Genomic DNA, 26,688 nt, shown 5'->3' with positions numbered 1-26,688 from the left:
TAATCGAGCAGTGTCTTTCCAGATACTCATAAATCCTATCCCTCAGTACCCTTTCCATTACTTTGCCTACCACCGAAGTAAGACTAACTGGCCTGTAATTCCCGGGGTTATCCCTATTCCCTTTTTTGAACAGGGGCACAACATTCGCCACTCTCTAGTCCTCTGGTACCACCCTCTTGTAACCACAAATGCTATCAGGAAAAGTGACTTTTATATTGGCTTTAGTGGTAAACTTCTGAAAATTAGATGACAGGCTGAATTACCAGATCTGGGCGCTCACCTGAATTGGTGTATCTGGTTTCCGCATCATATTGAGACAACCACAATTGTGTTCTGCTGGTCATATAGTCAGAATACCTGCCACTCCCTGGCGAAAGTGTTGCACACTCATGGCAGTCGAAAGAGGCATTATAGGATGTTCTGAATGTTTCACTTTGGAATTTTGATATCAACTACATCATAGAGTTGTGAAAGAAGTGGTTGCTGAGGTTCTCAATATATTGTTTTAATTTTCCAACATTCCCTACGATTGCAAATGAAAAATAGTGACAGAAAGCTGGAAACTGTGGACAGCTAGCTTAACATCTTCCCCACAACAAATGTTAGAAGCTGCTGTAAAGCACTTTTTATAGAAAGGTATTAAGAACGGTGGCTCAGTGGTTAGCACTGCTGCTTCACCGCACCAGAGACCTGGGTTCGATTCCCGCCTGTCTGTGTGGAGTTTGCACATTCTCCCCGTGTCTGCGTGGGTTTCCTCTGGGTGCTCCAGTTTCCTCCCACAATCCAGAGATGGTGCAGATTAGGTGAATTGGCCATGCTAAATTGCCCACAGTGTTAGGTGCATTAAGCAGGGGTAAATATAGGGTAGGGGAATGGGTATGGGTGGGTTTCTCTTCAGAGAGGCGCTGTGGACTTGTTGGGCCGTAGTGCCTGTTTCCACACTGTAGGGAACTAATCTAAAATAGTTTGGGTATGCAAACTTTGACAACTATGGTAAGGTTTTTAATGGGTGCCTTTTTACTGTCTTTCTCTCTTGGGCATCATTTAAGAAAAATACTACACTGCATGTTGGTGACCTCCAATAGGTGAGTCAGATAGCTTTTTCTCATCTGTGACAGTTTTGGAAGAAAAATGTTGTGAAGTTCTATACACGTTGGATTAGCATGGGCTGTACAGAAAAATCATGTGACCTGAATCCCAAGAAACTTGTACTGCTACTTTAATCAGTCTGTAATTTCCAACTCTACTGTACATGCAGACATGAACTAAGCTGCACCCTTAGGTCTTCAACATTTCAATGACTCTAAAGAAGTATATGATTAGAAAAAAGAAACTAGTTCTTACAGGAAACTTGCTGTGCAAGCAATGAATTTTGTAGGGAATGCTATAAGTTTTAGTGCAAATAATGTTTTACGAGCCTTGCTGTATTGGCTAAATTCCTTGATAGTGTGATATTTTCTTCAATTGTTAATTTTTTGCTCTATTTCCACGAGAAAAATCAAAATCCTGACATCAGTGCCATTACAAATGTACTGATTGATTGATATCTGCAATCTAGGACTCCAATGGACTAGTGCACAAAGGAATTACCATGAGAATTGCTAGCCAAAGCAGATATGTTCCTGGCTTGTGACGCATTGACTTATTTTAGTTTTAGAATGGGCTGAAAGGCTCTCATCATCTCAGTGTCGTGATTTCGGGATTCCTGTGCCAGATCATTGTGATTTTAAACTTCCAGTTGCAATCACCAGATGATAATCTGGATTCCTTGAAGTGTATGTGTAAGTGGTTAGTGGTATTTTTCTTCCCATTGAATAGTTTGCTGCAGAGATTAAGACATAATGAATGGACATGTGGATAATGTATCAAAAAGCTGCTTGTGCCCATAGAACTGTTATTCTGTTTGGGAAAGTGGAGAAATCAATGGAAATGGAGTGTGTGACATATTTGAACCTTCACTTTAAGATGTACATCCTGTTAGAAAGGAAACACCTCATACATTAGGTCTAATCATGAAGATTTGTATAGGAAGCTCAAGGCTTTTGTTTGTAATGGACTTGTGTTCTTAATGTAAACAGGCCTGGTGTAGTGATGTATTATTCTACAATTCTAAGTGTGGGCAGCTTGATGGGAACAGTATGGTGCACAATCTAGCTAATCTTCCTGGCCAACAGTTATTTGGCAAATACATACCGATGGAAATGTATTAACCTTATTCACAGGGCTCAACAACCAAGACTGCTCTTGATATTTCTGTTTGTGTGCGTCCCTGGAAACAGCCCACAGAGCCCGTATTATGAAGCTGCTCGGGATAAACCTCGACAAAAGCCATTGCATCTTCTTTGCAAAAGTACATTTTTGCCAAGCAATAACCATCTTCTCTAGTAAAAAACTGACCATCACTCTTTGACATTCAATGGCATTCCCAGTAGAATGCCCCACAATCGACATCCTGGGGTTGACATTTTCCAGAAACTGAACTGGGTTAGCCATATAAATAATAGAAGAGCACATTCAAGGCTAGGAATTCTACAATGAATAACCAACCTTCTGATTTCCCAATGATTGTCCATCATCTATAATGCACATGTCAGTTGCCTGGATGAGTGCAGCTAACAATAACACTTTAGGGCAACTTGGGATGGATGATAAGTGCTGGGCCAGCCAGCAACACCCACATTCCATGAACAAATTAAAAAGAAAAATTCTCACAAGGCAGTGGACAGCAGCCTCTTTCAAACAAAAATCACTTCAAGGGCATGTAGAAATCTGACAGGAAAGGCTTTTTTCACTACCCCGCAGTCAAACTATATCTTGGTGCTTGTTTGTAACTTTTAATGATGCGACATTCTGCCAAATGACTTTGACAACCTTTTTGGGGAATCATGTGTCAGAACTTGTCCTCCTTTTCCAGCAGGGCCTTGAGAATATTATATGCTGACCATTCTTTGTTGGATTTGTGGTCAAAGCTATTTTTCTATTTAAACTTCTTCAAAAGTGGTACGGTATGGTCCAGCTACAGCAATGTGACAAGACCTTTCCCTAGTAGCACTGGAGACAGGTAGAACTTCAACACAGAGTGAACACTGGTGCTTGCGCACTGAAGGTCTACACATAAATGGATGCGGCTGCACACACTGGATGAGGGTATTGTTAGGCAAATTCTTATCCAAAACAGAGAGGAAGCATTGCTTCATATGCTTAGTTTTATTTTCAACATGGCTGCTCTGTCCTTCCAGTTTTTTAGTGCATGTTCTGCCCCTTCTGAACCAAATCCCTACCTTCTTCATAAAAACTGCCCTGACAACAGGGGGGAACAAAGGACCAGTCAACCCTGTTCCCACCGTACTCCAACCTGGCCAAGGCAGTCCAAAATCAGACAGGGAACCTGTCGGTTTTGGCAATCTGAATTGCTGAGTTACTCACTGTTTAGTAATGTTGTTTTGGAACAGGTGGCCAAGGAATCTTTAACATTCACCTAAATAGGCTTTGATTTAAAGTCAGAACATGACACTGGGTTATAGTCCAACAGTGTCTTCACCTGATGAAGAAGCAGCACCCGAAAGCTTGTGATTTCAAATAAACTATTGGACTGTAACCTGGCGTCGTGTGATTTCTGACTTTGTCCACCAAAGTCCAACACCAGCACATCCACATTTTGATTTAAAGTGTCACCCAAAATGCACTATTCCAGACCATTCAGCACTCTCTTGTTCTGCTCCCAGAGTTTTTTAGAATGCCAATCCTTGAACTTTCACTGAGTATGTATTACAGCAGGAACAAATTAAAGCAAAGGAAAATATGGAAAGAGAACAGGCTAGAAAAACTGGTTCCCTTTGTGTTAACTTGTACAATTTGGCCGATTATTCCTCTTAACTTACATTTGATCTGTCAGGAATGAGTTAACAAAACACAAGAAAACCTCTTCAGTCAATAACATTCTAAAGAGGCCAAATTGTTAGAATATTAGATAGAATATTAGTTGAATTATCTAGATTGTGCTTACAAGTGTAAATTTCATGTAGTCTTAGTGCATGAGCTCTTGTGTTCTAAGCATTGAGTCATTTCTGGTCACATTATAATCTTCAATCCTTTTTCCCCAAAGCGATATTTATGGAGCACTGCTTTAAAAGAACTAACTGGTAGTCAGTTCCATAAATCTGTTCCTCTTAGTGTATCTTGACATCAATACTACCAGTTTCTCCCTCCCTCCATGAATCCCCCCCCCCCCCAATATTCACGATGTGCAGAACATCTGCTGCCAAAAGAGCAATCCTGATTTAAGATCAGGAAACACATGTGCTGAATAACTGCCTACAATTTTGTTCCTCCTGGTAGGATGGTATCCAAAAGTGCTTTTAGTTTACCTTTTCTTCTTATTTAAGAGAATGCCTTTTAAAAACTATTGCGCTGAGATTTGCTTTCTGCAGCCTTGCAGCATTGAGACTCAAAGTGGGACGAGTTATTCTTGCATCTGAATGAGCTGTGGCATTGTATTTTGATAATACGCAGCATTCAAGACTCGACTGTCTTAACAAATTAGTTTCCTGATGAAGGGCTTTTGCCCGAAATGTCGATTTTCCTGCTCCTCAGATGCTGCCTGACCTGCTGTGCTTCTCCAGTACCACTCTAATCTAGACTCTGGATTCCAGCATCTGCAGTCCTTGTTTTTACCCTGTCTTAACAAATGAAACTATCATAAAAGCTCCTGGTTAATTTTATGACACTGCCTGTCTTTCAGCAAGAACAGAGGATACTAGGTTAACTGCATGGTGTAGTAACTGAACCCAACAGTACAAACTGAATTCATACAAACAGCTGAGTAACATGAATACCTAAGGTCTCAGTTAACATTTTGACAAACCTTAATTCTGCTCCTTTGGGCTGTCCAGCTGACTGACTCCTTCAGCTCTTCTAATCAGAATGATGTGAACAATTTCTATGATTAATCCAATTCTAATTTTAAACCTTTCTGTTGCAAAGTAAACCTTTCTGAGACAAAAGAAAAGAAAATTGGGGAAACAAAGGGAGAGGTGGAGGAGCAAGTTAAAATGCATAGTAGTTTTTGAGAATTTAATGGGTTAAATTTGAGGATAAGAAACAAATTCCATTTCCTCGCTGAAGGCTTGTAATTAAATTCCTTAGTTCACAGATTTCTTGAAAACCTTCAGTGATGAATCTTCTAGAAAACTTAACTTTGTAACTATCTTCCACTTCCATGTGCTTCATGCAAGATCTGGGAAACTTTGTTGCATCTGAATTTGAATGATTTTTGTGTGTCAGCGTGCTGTGCCAATGAAAATCATTCTTATTACAAAAATGACTTTTTAATTATTATTACATCCTCCAGATTTATAAGCAATCTGGATTTTTACTGTCTCAAAATTAGTTGATTAGAACTAAAAGTATTAAAATAGCAACAAATAGTTATTGGAAAAGCACATTGAATATAAGTTATTAATTTTAGATGCATGCCATACCTAAGACCATTTCTGTTTTCTTTGTGATGTTAGCTAAGTGGGGGATTATGTTTACCTAATCATATTGTAATCATTGGATATGGCTCAATTTTATCACCTGTATATAATCAATCCAAAAATTAGAGGTGCTCTCTTTATTTTAACACGAGAGCCGGAGATCAAACCTAAATCGACACAAGTTCTCAGAGGTGACAGTCGTGCTGTAGTTTTCATGACTGGAGAAACCAACTGTGATGGAAACTCTGGTCCCGGGAACATTCTACAATTGGTTAGAAGATTTTGCAATATGAAAAAGACTGACGTGTAAGATTAATTTGCTACTTGGCTTAGGCATTACAATGTGTCAGTAACCATCAAATTTGTGGAAAACCATTGTGGCATTGCACATTTGGCAAATCATTTCAATTTGCTTTTGTGAAATTACTTTTCTGCTTTGAAGATGTCATACAATTGCACATTGTTAGAAAATTTCAGCATTGTGCCTGAGCTGTACTAACCCTCAGATCACCCTCATTTGTCACTGTGCACTGCTTTATTCTGACTAGTTTTTGCCTCCTACTATTAGCAGCAATTTACTCTAGTGTTAATACAATTGGGGAAGAAAATTTATGTTTCTCTCCTTGAGCATTTTTGTGTCAACCCTACTATTTTAAAGCATTTTAAGGCAAGTTTGGTTCACACACATTTTCTTGAGCTTTTGCAAATTTTTCAAATCTGTAAATTCTTCAGCATCACTGAATTTTTTTCTTTCAAATGTGCTCCTTCACTGATTTTTCAGAGGAGAAAATTCTGGAATGTAATGACCGCTGTGAGGCAGAGTCCCAATTCCTTGTTAACTTTCTGTAGGATGTCCCCTTTGTCTAAATAACTGCACAGTGGATCTGCATGGTCTTTCTTCTGCTTTAGTGATCTGAGAGAGTTGGTACCAAATTACACTTAGTACTGTTGGGAACCTCCAGCACAAGACCTTGAAAAGGTTGATTTTAGGTAATAGCTTTCACCTGTTGACCTAGGCATGCTGGAGCCAAACTAGGCAAATCAGAGCTGTGGTGCCTCACATTTCTGAAAGCTGTCTCTCTCAGCCAATTAGGGAAACGGTTGAACAGTTTTGTTTCCAGCAATATTGACATATCTTGTAAAGAATACTATTTACTGAAGCCTCCAATTCATATGTTTGCAAGTTATTCAGATTCTGTATAACTTTAGAATTTAAATGGATAATTATTTGGAACACCATTATTTGGAAGCAGTTACCAACTAGCCATTATTGATAAAGCACTTTGTGAGTGACTTGAAAACACTTTTTAAGAGACTGTTGAGTCTTTTTATATGACTGCCAAACTCCAAATAATTAGAATTCTTATAGAGCCGTACTAACTTGTCAGAGACAGATTTATTTGTTTCACTGTGTTCTTGTCGAATGCTGTGTAAAAAAAAAGCTTGCATTCACTTTAGGACATCACATCTCCCAGGAGTATACAAACTCATTTCAAATGCAGTGAATGAGTTTGAATTGCATAGCTGTTATGTGGTGGTATTATTCCCTTTGTATAGACAGCGATACAATGAATAACAAATTAATCTGATTTTGCTGATGGTTGAGGAAAGAATATTTGCCATAAAAATTGACCATATGTTGCTTACTCTTCGTCAAAAAGTGCCTTGGGACATTCTATGATCTACCTAACCAAGCTTTGGCTTAAAGTCTTATCGAAGAATGGCACAGCAAGGCAGTGCAGCATCTCCTCAGTATAATGCCAAAGTATCAGTCTAGATTAGGTGCTGAAGGGGCATGAGCCTATACTTTCTGTCTTGGATATACAGGCTACCTAATGGATTTTATTTGATAATGATACCTATTGTTTTGAAGCAATGATCATTAAAATGAGAATCCAGACCACAAAACAGTTTTACAGAAACATATTGGTGACAAATTCCACATCATAATACATGTACAGTGAAATGAGTATATTTTATTTAATATGGTAAATATCTATGAACAATGCTTCATTTTCCTTAGAAGAATAACATTTGTGTGATCTAAGATGTGCGGATTTAAAAGTAATGGATATCTAGCTGTACTTTTAATAGGAAAAATGAAAAAGAATCATTCCACTTGTTTGGCAGTACAATATTCCTTTCTTATAGAAAGTTAGTTGTCAGTTCAGGGACTACAGTGGTTCATGAAGGTAGCTTACCGACAAGAGCAGCTAGGAATGGACAATTAATGCTGTCCAGCCACCAATATGCATGGACTGCAGCTGGGGTACGGGGAATAAAAAACATTTCTTGGCATCAGAAGAAGTGCCTGAGGCAAGTATTTATTTGTTTAATTACCTTTCGGTTATATTTGTGCAAAATTATATTTTGGAAATGCCTGAATGTGAGTCATTATCTACTTGGATATTGTTGCCTTTTTGAATCAGTTTAGAGTGTCTTTTGTATCACAATCCTCCCCAACGTTTTTTCTTTATCAGGTTCTTCATGTAATTCCAGTCTGCACTATTCCTTAAAAGAACAGGCCCAAATCTTTGAGTCTTCAGATTGTCAAAAGCTACATATAAATCCAAAAGATGTATGGCAAGTCCCTGCAAAGATCCTGACTCACTGGCTCTGTTGAACTTCAAATGGGCAATTCCCCTGTTCTCCAGAACCTTCCAAAAGTAATTTGATTCCAAGTGTCAGCAATTATAGATAGTTGTGACCTACTTACCTAGAGAATTCCCGAAGAAATGTTAGACAGTTTAAAATCATGTGCAACTACTGGCTAAATATACAACTGTCCCACCATCCCCACTTAAGACTGAGTTTTCCCACTTCCCCCGACCCTACCATTACCTTCTGCAACCTGACGAATGCCTTCTCCAACCCAATGTCACCATTCAACTCTGACCCCATGCCCATCAATTCCCCTGACTAGTCATGACTACCCTGCTGACCTATTAATGCATCCTACCCAGCTGTCACGCTATCACCTCAAAGCACCACTCCTACCCATTTACCTCACCCATACTACTCCCTCACCGACTTAAAGTAAAACTATGTAGAGAATTTAAAAGAAGCTTTGGAACAACTAAACTCTTGCCCACTGCAAAGATTATTTTCAAAACTCTGTGGGAATTCCTGCACTTGGGGGATTTGGAACGATTTGCCTTGGAAGATCAGTCTGAAAAAAATCAAAGGACAGCAAGTAGGGTTTCAGTCCAGGCATAATGTTTAAATTAATCCTCAGACCTTTACCGTAATTGTTTTCTGAGCAGTCACAATAAATATGCCTAGCTTGCCCTCAAAAACATGTGCTCTCGGACCTGATTGTTACATTTTGACCTTTGTCAGCTGTGGCTTGGTCCTCACTGACTGTAATATGATTGAAACCTTTGCAGTCAAGACAGGGGTCACGCAGGAATCTGTCACTACCCCAACTCTTTTCTCCATCTTCATTGCCACCATCCTTCATCTTCTCAAGAACATGCTTCCCAGTGTTGTGGGCATCGTTTACAAGATGGATGGAAAGTTTTCAATTTCAGCCAATTGAAATCCAAGAGGAAAATGACACCACCATTGGCCGTGGGACTTTAGTACAGTCGGTTCTGTATAACACGTGTTTCTTCAATGTGAGTTTAATGTGATTGAAGAATTTAGACAGTTTGTTTGTTGAATACGAACTTTCCTTACCTGTATTGGCTATAATGCAATTCCAGCTTCATTAGTTTACATAGTGTGACTATTGCACAATTTTCTTACTATGCGAACTCGCAGGGGAACAGCATGTCAGAATTGACTGTAAATGGATGATAGTGTCATTTCTGCTGTTTTGTAAGAGAAGCTAAGTTTAGTGCCTTCATGGAAGCATACTAAGGAATTGGCTTTGCCTCAACTTCAAGACTCGAATCATTTAACAACCTATCCCAGGTCATGTTTTGGTCCATCCCTCCATTAAGATCAACAGAGAAATCCTCCCAAAAGTGGAACGTTTCCCCCACCTGGAAAGCTATCTGACATCTAAGGCTGATATCAATGAAGAGATTCCACATTGCATCCGATCTGCAAGATCCACCTTCAAATGCCAAAAATTAAGGGTCTTAAATGACCGTGACATCTATGATGATACCAATATCTTTGTATATTAGGCAGTCATCCTTCCCTCTGTTTGACTCCTAAACTTGGATTATGCATGGTTGCTATCTCAAGGAGCCAAACAGCTTATTCCTGTTTCTGTCTCATATGGCCTTAAAGGATTGCCAATGATCTCAAGGCCAAAGATCATTTCCACCTTCCAGAAGCACCTATCAATGTGTAGTTGGAGATGTGGCTCCAGGATTGGGCTCATTAGTCACGCAAGGACTCCCAGAACTCATGAGCACTGACATGGAATTTCCTGGGTGGTTGATCAATATTGTTAGCGAGTGATTGCTGATGACAGGTTGGTAACATTTTCATCTCTGAACCACTTGATTCTGGTAGGAGTATGTTAGTGGACTGTGTAAAAACTAAGTCTAACATTAAGTGCGGTACTGGGCAAGTACTGAACTATCAGACATGTTGGAAGAAATGTTAAACTGAGGGTCTACCTGATCTTCAGCTGAATGTAGAAGATTCTATGGCACTGCTTTAAAGGAGTTAATCTAGGCAAGTTAATCTATGGTCAGCAACACTGCTAAAACAGTTCAGAGTTTGTGAGAAGATTTTTAGCTCGGGTGCTCGTTGTTGTGGTTCTGTTCGCCGAGCTGGGAATTTGTGCTGCAGACGTTTCGTCCCCTGACTAGGTGACATTCTCAGTGCTTGGGAGCCTCCTGTGAAGCGCTTCTGTGATCTTTCCTTCGCCATTTGTAGTGGTTTTGACTGCTAAGGATAGCTGGTCGTGTCGTTTCGTGGCTAGTTGGTGTTCATGGATGCAGATCGTTAGCTGTCTTCCTGTTTGTCCTATGTAGTGTTTTGTGCAGTCCTTGCATGGGATTTTGTACACTACATTGGTTTTGCTCATGCTGGGTATCGGGTCCTTCGTTCTGGTGAGTTGTTGTCTGAGAGTGGCTGTTGGTTTGTGTGCTGTTTGAGTCCTAGTGGTTGCAGTAGTCTGGCTGTCAGTTCGGAAATGATTCAGTGGCAGATTCAAACCACTACAAATGGCGGAGGAAAGATCACAGAAGCGCTTCACAAGAGGCTCCCAAGCACTGAGGATGTCACCTAGACAGGGGACAAAACGTCTGCAACACAAATTCCCAGCTCGGCGAACAGAACCACAAAAACTATTAAAACAGATTATCTGAGTATTACCACATTATTTACCACGTTCATAACATCAAAAAATTTTAACACAGCATATGCAGTGTCCTGGTGCGATGTTGGATTGCAAGAAGTCAGTTTCTTGCTTCCAGTTGTGACGTTTTCTGGAAAGTGCATATGCAGGTATCAGATCAGATGGGGTTGTAAGGCCCTTCCATTGTTGACCAGTCTAGTAGCACACTGTCTGGGTTCATTTTTCAAAATTGGCAATTTGACTATTGGGCAATGTTTTATAAAAATGAATTTTACCCCAGTGTGAATCACTGCCTTCGAGAGAGCTTATGGGTGTCCGTAGGCAAGGAAGGTAAATCAAGGATTCTTTTTGAATTTGATTTCATTCTGGTTTAGGATTGCAAACAGCGTTTTGTTTTAAACTGAATTGTTTTTATTAATAGACAAAAAGATGTTTTCTCTCAAACGTAATCCCCGCTGTTGCGGTCAACACCGGAGCCGGCATCGGTGGGTTCCCCACCCCCAAACCGGAATATCCGACACCCGCACAAAAAAAACGTGAGCGCATGGAAAACTCTCCCCTACTGAGGTAAAAGAGGGAATTGGTGCAAGGCAATGGAATTGGTCGCACTCCAGTTATTTTAATTTTAAATATAAGTACGACTTGAAGACACAGTTTCACTTCAGTCTGTTGAACTGTTTTTTAACCGAATGAGCAGTGCAGTAGAAAAGATGTGCAGGTCAGGTGAATTGGCCATGCTAAATTGTCCATAGTAGTTAGGTGCATTAGTCAGAGGGGGGGTGGGTTACTCTTCAGAGGGTCGGTATGGACTTGTTGGGCTGAAGGGCCTGTTTCCACACTGTAGGGAATCTAATCTAAAGTACCAAGCCACGGATTCACTGCCGCCATGTTAAGGCGCAAGACCAGGAGGGGCGGGGCTCTGATCACGTGATCAAAGACACGTGGGGGATGACATGACGTCAGTGTTTCCCCCACCCCCCCAGCAGCGCTGATGAATCAGTGAACTCTTCCCAGGGAAGTAGTGACCATAATATGATTAAATTCTACTTTCAGTTTGAGGAGTGAAAAGTGACTAGTATCTGCAACTTAGTTAAGACAGTTATGAGGGTTTGAGAGTTGGGCTAGCTAAGGTGAAGGGGCAGTAAACCGGAGAGGAATCCATTAGCAACAATCATGGGAGAGAAATTGTGAATTGGAAAATCGTATAAACCCTTAACCTTGCAGTCACGTTTGACTGTATCTTGTACAATGGCCTGATGGCTCGTATGTTAGTGAAGCCTGCCATAGTGTCTACTAGTAAGATATAGGTCAGGAAAAGTAGGGAGAAAGGAACTCGGCGAGTTTTGAGAAGATTTGTAGCTCAGGTTGAGGTTCTGGATTTAGGTTTGCTCACTGAGCTGGAGAGTTAGTTTTCGGACATTTCGTCGCTGTGCTGGGTGGCGTCGTTGGTGTGCCTCCAAATGAAGCGTTGGTGGCATGGCCTACTTTCTGTTTGTGTGCTTGGGTTGGTGACGTCCTTTCCTGTTCTTTTTTCTCTGGGGGTGGTGGATGAGATGCGGGTCGGTGTCTTTGTTGGTGGAGTTCCGGTTGGAATGCCATGCTTCTAAGCATTCTGGCTGGAACTCTATCGGTGGAGGCGTTGGCTTGGATCCCATTTGCCACCCCCCGGGAGAAGAACAAGAAATGACATCACCAGAGGAAGTGACATCACCGGCCCAGGGAGGCCCAGACATACAAATAGGGGGCTGGCCATGCCGCCAGTGCTTCATCTGGAGGCTCGCTGATGATGTTGCCTAGTGTGGTGGCGAGGTGTCTGGGGGCAAACCTACATCCAGAAAGGAACTCAAGAAAATTACTATCACTGGAGGAAGAGGTAACAGAAGGATTGATGAGGGCAGAGTGGTGGACATGATCTATATGGATTAACTATGGCGTTCAACAAGGTTGCCCATGGGAGATTGGTTAGCAAGTTTAGATCTTATGGAATACAGGGTGGACTAGACATTTGGCTATAGAACAGACTTGAAAGGAGAAAACAGAGTTTGGTGGTAGAGGGTTGCTTTTCAGACTAGAGACTTGGGGCCAGTGGAGGGCCACAAGGATCAGTGGGCTGGGTCCACTCTTTTTATCATTTATATAATTTGGACGTGAACGTAGGAGGTATGGTTAGTAAGTTTGCAGATGACACCAAAATTGGAGGTGTAGTGGACAGCAAAGAAGGTTACCTCAGATTATAATGGGATCTTAATCAGATGGGCCAATGCGTTGAGGAGTGGCAGATAGAATTTAATTTAAATAAATGTGAGGTGCTGCATTTTGGAAAAGCAAATCTTAGCAGGGCCTATACACTTAATGGCAAGGTCCAAGGGAGTGTTGCTGAACAAAGAGACCTTGGAGTGCAGCTTCATAGCTCCCTGAAAGTAGAGTCACAGGTGGATAGGATAGTGAAGAAGGCGTTTAGTATGCTTTCCTTTATTGGTCAGAGCATTGAGTAAAGGAGTTGGGAGGTCATGTTGCAGTTGTACAGGATGTTGGTTCGGTCACTTTTGGAATATTGCATGCAATGCTGGTCTCCTTTCTATCGGAAAGATGTTGTGAAACTTGAAAGGGTTCAGAAAAGATTTTGAGGATGATACCAGGATTGGAGGGTTTGAGCTATAAGGAGAAGCTGAATAGGCTTTGGCAGTTTTCCCTGCAGTGTCTGAGTGTGAGGAGTGACCTCATAAAGGTTTACAAAATCATGAGGGGCATGGTTAGGGTAAATAGACAATGTCTTTTCCCTGTGGTGAGGGAGTCCAGAGCTAAAGGGCATATGTTTAGGGTGAGAGGGAAAACATATAAAAGGGACCTAAGAGTCAACATTTTCACACAGAGGGTGGTGCATGTATGGAATGAGCTGCCAGAGGAAGTGGTAGAGGCTGGTACAATTGCAACATTTAAAAGGCATCTGGATGGGTATATGAATAGGAAGGGTTTAGAGAGATATGGGTCAAGGGCTGGCAAATGGTACCAAATTAGGTTCGGATATCTGGTCGGCGTGGACGAGTTGGACTGAAGGGTCTGTTTCCATGCTGTACATCTCTATGACTCTATGATCTTCATTGGTACATTAATGACCTTCCTTCAATCACAAGGTTGACCACGTTGCAATAAATCACCCATACTCCATCAGTAACACTTCCAAACCCATGGCCTCACCATCCAGAAGGCCAAGGGCAGCAGACGTGGAAATGTATCAGTGTTCTTTTATTGTGGTGAGATACAGATCTTGTAACTCCATCTCCAACAGCAGTGTGTATACCCATGCAATGTATACTCCATGTACCCCATTCTCCAGGGCTATTAGGGACAGGCAGTAAATGATGTCCAGATACCTGAACCATGTGAGGGGAAAACAGATTATGGGTTTTTACATGCCACATGACCTCCGTAGAGGAAGGCAGGAGAGGAGAAATGAACTGCTGGGTGAACTGACTCAGCTGCTGGGAGATGGACAGCTCATGCAGCCTGTCTCTTATTGTGGCTGTGCTACCTATTTATTTCACCATTGAAGACAGTCCTTTCAGCTGTCGAGGCCCTAAGCTCTGAAACTGCCTTTTGCTGCTCCTTAAAACCTATCCCTTCAATAAAGCTTTGGGTCATCTTGTTTCGTATTGCCTTATCTGGCCCGTGGTGATTTTATTTTGTCCGATAACACTCCCACAAAGTGTCTGATCTAAACAGGATTGTCTGGAAATACTCATCACATTTCGTCAGCATTTGTGGGGAAAGTTCAGATAACATTTCAGGGGGCTGACGTCCTTTCAAAATCAATTTACTTTTTTGAAACGGGAAATGCTGTTTGAAGCTTTTTGTACTGATCAGGATAGAATTACTAGAATACCAAATCTCAAGGATTATGTTGATTTTGTGGCAGGTCTTAGCCCTTTTGTTCTGGTTTTCTTTGTTTTTTCCCATGTGTCTTCACTTTTTTGGTGTTGGACTGAGTCCCCTATCAGATAATGCACTTTTCCAGATGAACAGTTCCTCTGTGGGTGGAATATACCTCAGTAAAGACTGAACATCTGTGCGTGTGCTGGGAGGTGAGCATTTGCTGCATCCTGGATTGGACCCTGCCTGTTGGAGTGGACCATCCCTGTGAGTTAGCTGCACCTTTTACAATGAACTATATTCCTGTAAGTGGGTCTGGTTCTCTGTGGATGAACCAGGCCTCTATGGAGACCGAATGCCTGTGTGTGCGCTGTGGGGTATGCATTTGCTGCCTTCAGGAGTGGACTCTGCACACTGGAGTGGACTCTGCTTTTGGTTGTGGACTCTGCTTTTGGTTGTGGACTCTGCTTTTGGTTGTGTTGTGGACTCATTTTCTGGCAATGGATTCTGCATACTGGAGTGGACTCTATTCCTAACAATGCACTTTGCACACTAGAGTGGACTCTGTTCTTGGGAATGGACTCTGCATTCTGAAGAAAACTGTTTTGGTAATGGATTCTGTGTACCAGAAGTGATTCTGTTTGTTGATAATTAACTCTGTCATGTTGCTTGTTGGGTTTATCACCCACACTGTCTTGTGTGTTCCTTGGTCTGGCAGGCCTCACTGTGAGCTGGGAGACTCATAGGTCATCCCAAAAAGCTGTCCCAAGAGCCTGAGGTTGGATAGGCCGTCCTGAGAACCAGAAGGTGGGTAGGCTGTCCCAAGAGTCGGAAGGTGGGTAGGGCATCCTGACGCCAATCACCCCGAAAGCCAGAAGGTGAGTGTGCCATTCTGAGCGCTGCGTCCCGAGAAGGGGTAATCGGGATGGGCTGTCCTAGAGGTGGCCAGAAGTTGGAGCAGCCAAGAGCCAGAATGTGCGTAGGGGCAGGCCAGGATCCAGAAGGCCTGTGGGCTGCCCTGTGCACCTTCATCTCAGGAAAGGGGAACGAGTTGGTTGAGACACAGCTCGGACGTCTGTCAGGGCAGTCCACAGGCTGGATGGCATATCCAGGTGGGCGAGAGTCAGATGGTTTGTAGGGGCAGACTGAGAACTGGAGGGCATAGTGCTGTCCTCAGTGCTGTCACTCCAGGAAGGTACCAAGGCGGATGGTCCTGGAGGTGGCTGGAAGGTGTGTCACGGCAGACCAAGAGCTGGAAGGGGCATTGGGGCGGGCTGCCTTTGAGTAGCCGGAAGGGGAGAGGAGAGGGTGGTTTGCTGGGTTGCCAGGGGAATATGTGTTATATGCACTCTTTTATTGTTTGGTTTCTCGGACTGTTTCCTTTTTGATCTGATCAGGTGGGATTTGAGGTTTGTCCTCTTTTCCCTGTGAACTGGTTGTACGGTGGGGTTTGGGGGTCTGGCTTTGCTGCCCCTTTCCTCTGTAAATTGCTGGGTTTTTTTTGTAAACTGCTGTTCATTGTTAACTGTTTGGATGTAACTTGTACTGTTTAATAAAATTCTTTAAAAAAATAAAAAAAAGACAAAAGACAAGCTCAGAAAATGATAGTTTTTAATTTGGCCTGTCATGTCTTATGAATTACTTCTCATAACCAAGACGTCAAATCACACTTTAATGTTTTTAACCAAGGCAATGATTATAGTAAGCATTCAATAAATCACTTTCTTCAATCATCGCATGCCCTACAGTCATAGGGTTTTAATGCGAAAACTGATGTCTTCAATTTTTATTTGATTTAAGTCATCCTTTGCTACTCTCTATGCTGTCTTGCACAATGTACATGTGCCCATCACCAAGGGTTTTAATATTTTTTTAAAAATCGTTTTACACCTACATTTGTAACAGTAACTTGTATTTACACAAGGCCTTTGAAGTAATACAGCGAAATGCACCAACTGATTCATAGGAGCTCTTCAGCAAAATTTGTCGCCAACCTGACCGAATTAGTATAGTAAGTATGGTCAAAGAGGTAAGTTTCGAGAAGTGTCTTAAGGAAGAAAGCTGGAGATGGTTAGGAAGGCACTTGCAGAGTTGAGGGCTTTGACAGCTTTAGGCTAGAGGATTTGGGGATGCTCGAGGACAGAATTGGAAGAGCACCGAAGTTGGAAAATTGTGAACTGGAGGAGGTTATGAAGAGTCAGGAAAAATGAATTCATAGATTAATTTGAAAACAAGGTTGAGAATTTTTGAATTGAGGCATTGCTCAACCAGGAACCAGAATAAGTCCATGAATGTGGAGGGAGAGTAGTGGGTGAATAATACTTGGTTCTTGGAGGAGTATGTTAGTTGGCTAGAAGTGTGGAGAAGATGGATTTTGAGATACCAGCTAAGGGTGCATTGGAATAGTTGGTCGAGACAAAGTCAGACTAATAAAGACACAGGAGAGAGTTTGAGCAGCAGATAAGCTGATGCAGGCCCAAGATGGGCAATATTACAAAGATGGAAATAGGCAGTTTTAAAGCATGTGGCTGTAACACGTTTCCAGTTTAAAAAAAAATTAGATATTAGAAATATCTTTATTTGCACCTGGAAATATTCCTTATTCCTACGTTCTTACATGTGTGCATCTTATATAGATTATTTACTTATTGCAAAATATGTGAGGCAATATACTTCACAGTTAGAAAGCTACTGCATTGGTAAACATCTACATCCAGTTCTATAACTAATTGCTGTAGTAAAAGTTTCAAAAGGGGAGGCAATGGCCTAGTGGTATTATCACTGGACTGTTAATCCAGAGACCCAGGTAATGTTCCAGGGACCCGGATTCGAATCCGAGAATGAAAAAAGGTGGAATTTGAATTCAATAAATATCTGGAATTAAGAATCTAATGATTACTGTTGGAAAAATCCATTGCCAATTGTCAGAAAACCCATCTGGTTCACTAGCGCCCTTTAAGGAAGGAAACTGCCTCCTTACCTGGTTGGCTACATGTGATTCCAGACCCACGACAAAGTGGTTGACTCTCAACTGCCCTCTGGGCAATTAGGGATGGGTAATAAATGCTGCCTAGCCAATGATGCCCTAATCCTGTTAAAGAGTAAAGGAAGGAAAAAAAGGTAACATTAGCTAGCCCGAATAAAATGGCAGCTTTGATGGTATTGTATGATACCATAGTTATATGGAGCATTTTAGCAATTTCGAGGGGTTGGTCCAAATACTGCATCAAATACTTTACCAGTTTGTCTGCTGTAAACCATAACTTTACTCCTAGAATTTAGTGGCTGGAATATTTTGCACTGCTGGAATAAACTGAAAATAGGGTTGAGAATGTTGCTGATCATTGGACACAACTAAGGAGGAAGAAATCTACTTCTGTGATATGTTATTGGTTCTGCATAGTACTCATTGCAAACCCTGCTTGAATGTTTGAATTACATTTCACTGTTACACTTTGACCATATCCCTGTTGTCATTAGACAATATGCTATCTGAATATCCAACAAATTATGACACCTTTAATATAAAGAAATGTTCCAAGGCACTTCACAGGAGAATTATACAACACCATACGGCATCAAGTCACATAAGGAGATTATTGAAAGCTTGGTCAAAGAGGTAGATTTTAAGAAGAAAACAAGGCAGAGAAGTTAAAAGGCATATTCCAAGGAATTCCAGAAATTGGAGACTAGGTAACTGAAGGAATGTTACGACACTGGGTAAAATCTCCTGCTTACTGTAAACCAGCAACACGGATAAGATTTGTTACATATAATTATCTCTGAAAATTTGAGAGGCCAAGAACTATTTGAAGTACAAATTAACAACTTTAGTTCTGAAATATAACAGAATAATTAACTAACAACTATTTACAGCTCCTCTCTAATCCATCTTTTACCTTCCCTTCTATAATACTAGTCTGATAAAACTCCCGATTATATTTACAAAACAAAACTTCTTATCTCAAAACCAAGCAGCTTGCAGTTTTCAATGTATTCCTGTCGTCTTTCCTTCTTGGGGATTCTGCTTCACAGGTTACTGATCAATAACAGTACCTTTTAAGAGAGCTATTTTTCAGACAGTCTTTACATGCTGGTAGCTTAGCAGTTCTCCTCCCAACTGTTCAATTTCCCCCAGTTTTATACCCACTCATTCCAAAAAAAACCACTGGCTTTTAAGATTGACAATATACTAAATTCAAACTTGATTGGACTTTGATTTTTTTTGGGGTGTAATTTAAACTGATTGGCCAAATTCAAATTGTTTTTGTCTCATAGCAACTCAGCCAGTACTATCTGTTCTGAATCAAATGTTACATCATAAATTGTTCAGCACTTGGTGTGCTTGCCAATTCCTTTACTCTCTCAAAGGTACAGTACACTTCTACACTTGCACAACAGGAACATCTGCCAATTATGGACCGATTATAATTGGGGTGCATGTACATTTATAAACAGCATTAAAATGATCAAAAGTCAATAGGATTAGCTCGGAAAGGTTGGTTTGTAGCTGGATGTTTTGTTGGTCTTGCAGGGGCCATTTATGAAATACCATGAAATGGTACATGCTGTGAAATTGATCTGAATATTTTTACCATGTAATAGAAAGAGTGACATAATCCTGAAACAACTGGCATTTTTTGTGCTTTTGAAGAAAGGGCATCGTTGAGCATTTCACAAGTGATGGGGAGCCCCAGTAGGTGTTTATACTGACAGTGCAGTCAGAAACAGGCCTTGAAGGAAGGGAGAGACATGACCAGAAGAAACAATCTCTTTATTTTTGAAAACCATGCAGATTTATCCTGGTCACTTTTGATTAGTATAATAAACAACAATTAAGGTTTTAATGAATGTCTTGTGTTCATTATGTACAGGGGCAAAGAGTATGAAAGCTCACTGGAAGCCAAAGCTCAGATTCCAGATTCGCCCTTCAAAGCTAAGTAAGTACTTTATAAACAGATATTAACAATTGTGAGTAGCGATTGCATCATATCCAGACCGTACATTTAAAAGCAGCCATTGTTTAATGCTAAAATTTTCTGCCTTCGGGAGTTAGGAGCTGTAATAAAAACAGATAATGCTGGAAATACATCATAAATCTATCTTCAAAGAAAAAAACGTTTCCTCAGAAGAAAGATCGGTAAGTACCTTTGTTACAGTTCTAAAAACAAAAGTATGAAGAGGTGAAGATCATAAATTGAACAATCCGAAATGTTGCAGTGGATTTAATGGGCTGTACAAATAATTGGGAAGAGTTGAAACAACAAAGGAAAGGAGAGCATAAAAAGACACAAATTAAATTACAATTAAAAAAAAGTCAAGGATTGACATTGATATCTGCTATTTGGTTGATGGATATCTGCCTTATGTCCTTATTACAAAGAATTTTTCAAAGTGTTGAAGATTATAGAAAATAACTTGTGCTTCTGTTTCTCCCACACTTAAGTGCTCTGTACACAGCTGAAATAGAACAAAGCAATAGTGTTAATTAGTTTGGCATTTATTGCTAAGAAACATTTCTTAAAAGTGTATGGTGTTACCGACTGTAGATATAAGCCAAAGAAAGCAAGAGTCTCAAGTTGATCTAAAGCCCAAATAAAATGAAGTTGATTTCTGCTGGGTTGTTAACATTTTCTTACTGGGAAAGGATGACTTAAATCAGTTTGGCCCCCCTGCTTCTGACTAATATTAAGTTATCCCTGCTTTAAAACTGCTTGGCAGTCCTTAGCTGAGGATGATATTGCATTCAGCTGAGAGGCGGCCCATGCCAATTAGGAATATTCATTGTTGCCTCACAGAGCCATTTGAGGGAGCACCTGTGCAGCCAAAACGTGCATGAGTAAGTGTCTTTGTTGAGCTGAGGAGAAAAGGAGTGTATGCAAAATTATGATTTTAAGAGAAAACTTGACTTCTGTTTTCTTTAACTCAAAAAAGACCTCTTAAAAATTATGATTAATCTTGCATCTTTGCTGAAAAAAACGTAATTCCTGCCAATGAGTTCTATATGCTTTTCAAGAGGAACTTGGTTGGAAGTCTAGTAGTGTGAGCTGGTTTAATTAACATCAGAAAGATCATAAATATATTATCAATACACTGCATGCCTGCTGACTGATTTCGCTGCTAGTGTGCATGTTCAGGAGTGTTAGCAAGCACAACTGCAGATGTTTCGTAACATCGTTTGATTGCTCCAGCGAATGGAGCTCCAATTGGATATCGAAGATATGATTAGTAAGTTTGCAGATAACACCAAAATAGGTGGTGTAGTGGACACTGAAGACAGTTATCTCTGTGTGCAGTGGGATCTTGATCAGATGGGACAAAGGGGAGAGGAGTGGCAGACGGAGTTTAATTTAGATGAAAGTGAGGTGTTGCATTTTGGTAAGGCAAACCAGTTAATGGTAGGGCCATGCGGAGCATTGCAGAACAGAGACCAAGGGGTACAGATGCATAGTTCCTTGAAAGTGGGTTTGCAGGTAGGGATTGATTGATTCTGATTTATTGTCACGTGTAGCTAAGTGCAGTGAAAAACTTTGTTTGTGAGCATTACAGGCAGATCATAGTAAGCAATATCATACAGATGAAAAAAACTTGGAGGCATACAGATTACATCGCACAGAGCGTGCGCTAGGCTAGATCAGCAATATTTGAAGTTAGAGAGTCCATTCATTAGTCAAATAATGGCAGGGAAGAAGCTGTTTTTGAACCTGCTGGTGGATGAGTTCAAGCTTGTGTATCTGTTGCCTGATGGAAGAGGTAAAAGGAAACCATTTACGGGGTACAATGGATCTTTGATTATGTTGACAGCCTTTCTGCAGCAACGAAGCATTATCTGGAGTCCATGGATGGGAGGTTGGCCTCTGTGATGGTCTGGGCTGTGCACATAACCTTCTGTAGTTCCTTACAGTCCTGGGCAGAGCAGTTGCCATATCAGGCTGTTATACACTTGGACAGTATGCTTTCAGTAGTGCATCTATAAGAGTTGATGAGGGTCCTTATGAACATGCTAAATGTTCTGAGCCACCTGAGGAAGAAGAGGTATTGTTGTGCCTTCTTGACCGTCACGTCTACGTGGGAAGTCCAGGATAGGTTGTCGGTTATCATCACCCTTAGGAACTTGATGCTGTCCAACCTGTCAACCTCAGCTCCATTGATGTAGACGGGGGTGTGTTCTCCTTTCTTTCTGAAGTCATAGAGATGTACAGCATGGAAACAAACCCTTCAGTCCAACTCCTCCATGCCGACCAGATATCCCAACCCAACCTAGTCACACCTGCCAGCACCTGGTCCCTATCCCTCCAAACCCTTCCCATTCATATACCCATCCAACTGCCTTTTAAATGTTGCAATTGTACCCAGTCTCCACCACTTCCTCTGGCAGCTCATTCCACACACATACCACCCTCTCTGTGAAAATGTTGCCCCGTAGGTCTCTTTTATATCTTTCCCTTCTCACCCCAAACCTATGCCCTCTAGTTCTGGACTCCTTGACCCCAGGGAAAAGACTTTGCCTATTTACCCTATCCATGCCCCTCATAATTGTGTAAACCACTATAAGGTCACCCCTCAACCTCCAACGCTCCAGGGAAAACAGCCCCAGCCTGTTCAGCTTCTCTCTATAGCTCAAATCCTTCAACCCTGGCAACATCTTTAAATCTTTTCTGAACCTTTTCAAGTTTCACAACATCTTTTCGATAGGAAGGAGACCAGAATTGCATGCAATATTCCAACGGTGGCCTAACCAATGTCCTGTACAGCCGCAACATGACCTCCCAGCTCTTGTACTCAATACTCTGACTAATAAAGGAAAGCATTGCAAATGCCTCCTTCACTATCCTATCTACCTACGACTCCACTTTCAAAGAGCTATGAACCTGCACTCCAGGGTCTCTTTGTTCAGCAACACTCCCTAGGACCTTACCATTAAGTGTATAAGTCCTGCTAAGATTTGCTTTCCCAAAATGCAGCATCTTGCATTTATCTGAATTAAACTCCATCTGCCACTTCTCAGCCCATTGGCCCATCTAATCAAGATCCTGTTGTAATCTGAAGTAACTCTTCGCTGTCCACTACACCTCCCATTTTTGCAAACTTACTAGCTGTACCTCTTATGCTCGCATCCAAATCATTTATGTAAATAACAAAAAATAGAGGACCCAGCACCGATCCTTGTGGCACTCCACTGATCACAGGCCTCCAGTCTGACAAACAACCCTCCACCATCACTCTCTGTCTTCTACTTTGAGCTAGTTCTGTATCCAAGTGGCTAGTTCTCCCTGTATTCAGTGAGATCTAACCTTGCTAATCAGTCAACGATCAGTTCTTTAGTTTTTGCCATGAACCAATTTTCGGTCTTCCCAGGGCTTTGTCAATGCCAAAAGAAACAATATTGGCAGTAATTCAGAGCGGCATGATCATGGGGAAAGTACAGATGAGGAAGGATTTCATCCCAACTTGGAAATGCATTGAAAAAGAATCCAGATTAAGAGCATCTGGCTGCATTTATAAATGTTTGAAACTGTATGCCTTCAGTGTCTTTACTAGAAGTCTAATTCATATGCTGAACTGACATATCTACCTTTCCGTTGCTTTCCATGAGATCAGGAATCATTAGGGTAAGACCTTGTTTTACCATTTGTGGCACACTGTGTGAACATAAGATTTGCACCATTGGCATTAGTGGGAATCCAAAAATTTATGAAGTGTTCATATGTTCAGCCCCAAGTGCAATGAACAGAATCCTTTTAAAAAAAATTCATTGAAAGTGATTTCAAATGCACAGATACTTTTCTGCTTACAATGATTCTTTTGTATCTGTGTTCAACAGAAAACGAATAAACTTCACTTTTTTTAGGTGGGTGTGGTGGAGGTCTGAATGTCTTTTTTCATTCTTTTAGTTTGCCACCACATGCAGCAGATAGTTAATCAGAGATCACAAGCAACCCTCGGGGCTTGAAATTGAAATGGATAAATCAGTCTTCTTTCGTCTCACAGTCTTATAAATGCTTCAAGCACATTCTCATTCTCATTCTCCACTACAGCTTCCTTTCTGGCACACTCAGCTATGGAAGTCGAAGCATTCCTACCAGCTATGTGAATGTGTGTGCCAGCTAGCCAGTGGTGCAGCAAGATTCCTAATAATTCACAGGTCACTGACCCATTGGCTAATTCAACCAGCTTTTCATATGTCCCCTTATGTGATCACCGGACAACTTCTGAAGTGAAGTAATTGTTGTTCCTTATATTTGACTCCAAAATGGTTTCTCTTTTGAATCCATTAATCATTTGAAATACAACGGTTGGATCATTCATCAGCCTTCTCAGCACATGGGAATACAAGGCAAATTTCTATATTTATCATAATCTGTACTTCGTAATTTAACCCACTAAACCATGGTTTGAATCTGGTGAACTTATGCAGTACATCTCCAAAATATGTATCCTGAATGTTGTTATGCAAAATTGTTTGTAGAAATTCATATGGGGACTGAACAAAACTTTATGCAAGTAAAACACTTCCTGACTTTCGAATTTCAAACCCCTTGAAGGAAATGACAAGATTCCATTTGACATTCTGCTTACGTTTTGTAATTTTGCACCAATGTTTAGTCATTGGTGTACATGGACACCGAAATTCCTTTGCTTCTTCACAGCTCCTAGTCTCCCAAAACTGAGAAAATATTCTAATTTGTGTTTCTCAGATCCAAAATATGTATCTTTCACCTCCATCCATTTAACTCCATTTAGTATAGTTTTACCTGCTTGCTGAATCTATGTCCTTTTGTAACTTCCACCTGTGAATCCACATGACTCATTCCTCCCAAATTACTGTCATCTGCACATCTGCAGTTAAAGCACGCTATTCCGTTATTGAAATCATTAGGCTTATGTGGTGAAAACCTGAGGCATACTTGTTATCTGAGCTCTTTGACCTACTCTCTATCCCCTACTTCCAAAACTTTAAGATTATACCCCATTATGTCTCCTCTTGTCTTTGCTGATAGCTCTTGTTTATCTAAGCCTTATGAAATCACCTTTCGAAATCCACATAGACTACATCTGTAGTCTCCTACACCAATAGAATCTCATACTTATTATGTTAGTGACCTCCTCAAAAATATTCAACTAGTGGGACATGACCACCCCTTCACCAATTCATACTCGCTCTCTTTGATTACTTAAGTGCTCAGTCTTTGCTATTGCTTCCAGCACCTTAAGCACTGTTGATCTTTAAATCTCAGTATTGGTTTGATTCTTCAGCAGGTGGTAGATTATGAGTTCATTCTAAATCAAAACCTGCAATTTCAATAGCAATATATGTTATGCTGGTTTGGGCAAGCTGTAGAATAAAAATCTGTTGTTCTAAGAATAGTCTGAGACATCTGTGAAAGAAACTATCTGCTGTAGGAAAGATATTGTTAAATTCGAAAGGGTTCAGAAAAAAATCACAAGGATGTTACTGGGATTGGAAGGTTTGAGCTATAGGGAGAGGCTCAGTAGTAGGCTGCGGCTTTTTATCCCTGGAATGTCAAAGGCTGAAGGGGACTGTATAGAGGTTTATAAAATCATGAAGGACGTGGATAGAGTGAATGGCCAAGGTCTTTTTCACAGGATAGGGGAGTCCAAAACTAGAGGGTGTAGGTTTAAGGTGTGGAGGAGCCACTGTTGGACTGGGGTGGGCAAAGTTAAAAATCACACAACACCAGGTTATAGTCCAAAATATTTATTTGGAAGCACTGGCTTTCGGATCGCTGCTCTTTCATCAGCTTCAGCTACATGATGAAGGAGGAGTGCTCTGAAAGCTAGTGCTTTCAAATAAACCTATTGGACTATAACCTGATGTTGTGATTTTTAACTAGGTTCAAGATGAGAGGGGAAATATTTAAAAGGGACCTGAGGGGCAACTCAGGTAGAGGGTGGTGCCTGTATGGAATGGGTTGTCAGAGGAGTTTATGGAGGTGGGCATCTGGATGGGTACATGAATAAGAAGGGTTTAGAAGGGCCAAATGCTTGCAAATGGGACTAGGGCAGATTGGAATGTCCGGTCAGGACAGTCGAGTAGAACTGAAGGGTCTGTTTCTATGCTGTATAACTCTGTGACTCTATAAAAAAGAACCACTGTGTTTTTAATCCTGGTGCATCTGATATTCTTTTTCCTGTTGCAGGCATAGTGTTAGCTGTCTATTTAAATAAAAGAAGTTACATGAAAGCCCGAGGGGGAAGATCATAATTATTATCATTTGCACAAGAGTACAAAGAGATCTTTCTGTTCATTGCTTCAATTGAAAATATGCTCTCTCAAAAGTTAATATGTAACTCTTTCAGGTGATATCATAATTCAACTCAGATTATAAATTGAGGGTTTTAATTATTGTGTAACTTGCGTGTTAATTGATCACATTGTATCCGCTACAACATCAATGTTGCTATCTTAATGCCAATAGACTATTTTGCCATTATTTTGATTATACAAAATCCAGTAGCGCCTCGACTTACGAACTTAATCCGTTCTGGGACCCGGTTCGCGAACTGAATCAATTTTTCCCATTGTTTGGATAGCGTAAGAATGCTTGGATGTAGGAACGAACGCTGTTCACAGCGCACGCGCCAAAGACGAACTGAATGAGATCACGCGGGGCCTGAGGGCTTTTGCGTTCAACAAGCGCGTAGCAAAGCAGAACAATGAAGTCACACACGGGCTTTTTGCGTTCGTACCTTTGTTCATACCTTGAATTTCGTACGTACGTTGAAGCAAAATTTTACGTAAACCGATTTGTTCGTGAACGGGGTCGTTTGTATGTCGAGGCGCTACGGTAGAACTTTAAGGTGAGCCATCTGCAATTTGTAGAATTGAAATTGAATTTTCTGAAGTGATAAAGCTTTCTTTTCATCCCCTGGTTCCCTCTGCAATTAAAAGGGAGACAGGTGATCAAGTTTGTGGAATGCAAACAAAAGTCTTAAGTTTCTTGCAACAAGGCAGTCTGGTAAGTGCCCAGTTATCTGTCTAGCTTGGGCCTTTCAATTCAACATTTATGAATGGTGGTGATCGTGAAAGCCTTGTTTCAGAATTTTGAGTGGTGAGAT

General features: G+C 40.9%; 1 protein-coding gene and 1 long non-coding RNA gene across 7 annotated transcripts in view; one reads left to right on the top strand and one right to left on the bottom strand.

The window, feature by feature from the left end:
- The window catches only part of scaper (S-phase cyclin A-associated protein in the ER), a 311,736-nt gene that overhangs the window by 134,695 nt on the left and 150,353 nt on the right, over nucleotides 1-26,688 (top strand). For all 6 annotated transcript variants that reach the window (XM_043680385.1, XM_043680382.1, XM_043680384.1 and 3 more), the window contains one exon: nucleotides 19,482-19,547. In XM_043680385.1, coding sequence (XP_043536320.1) covers nucleotides 19,482-19,547 — 66 coding nt within the window. The remainder of the gene's footprint in view (nucleotides 1-19,481; nucleotides 19,548-26,688) is intronic.
- On the bottom strand, nucleotides 80-19,328 carry LOC122542539. The gene is made up of 3 exons (XR_006309813.1): nucleotides 19,318-19,328; nucleotides 4,675-4,679; nucleotides 80-173 (listed from the first exon to the last, which is right to left on the bottom strand). It is a non-coding gene; the product is annotated as an uncharacterized LOC122542539 (long non-coding RNA).

Source organism: Chiloscyllium plagiosum, chromosome 40 (assembly GCF_004010195.1).
Source record: "Chiloscyllium plagiosum isolate BGI_BamShark_2017 chromosome 40, ASM401019v2, whole genome shotgun sequence".
Taxonomy (NCBI): domain Eukaryota; kingdom Metazoa; phylum Chordata; class Chondrichthyes; order Orectolobiformes; family Hemiscylliidae; genus Chiloscyllium; species Chiloscyllium plagiosum.
The sequence above is the reverse complement of the archived record's forward strand: the minus strand, read 5'-3'. Positions and strand labels throughout refer to the sequence as shown.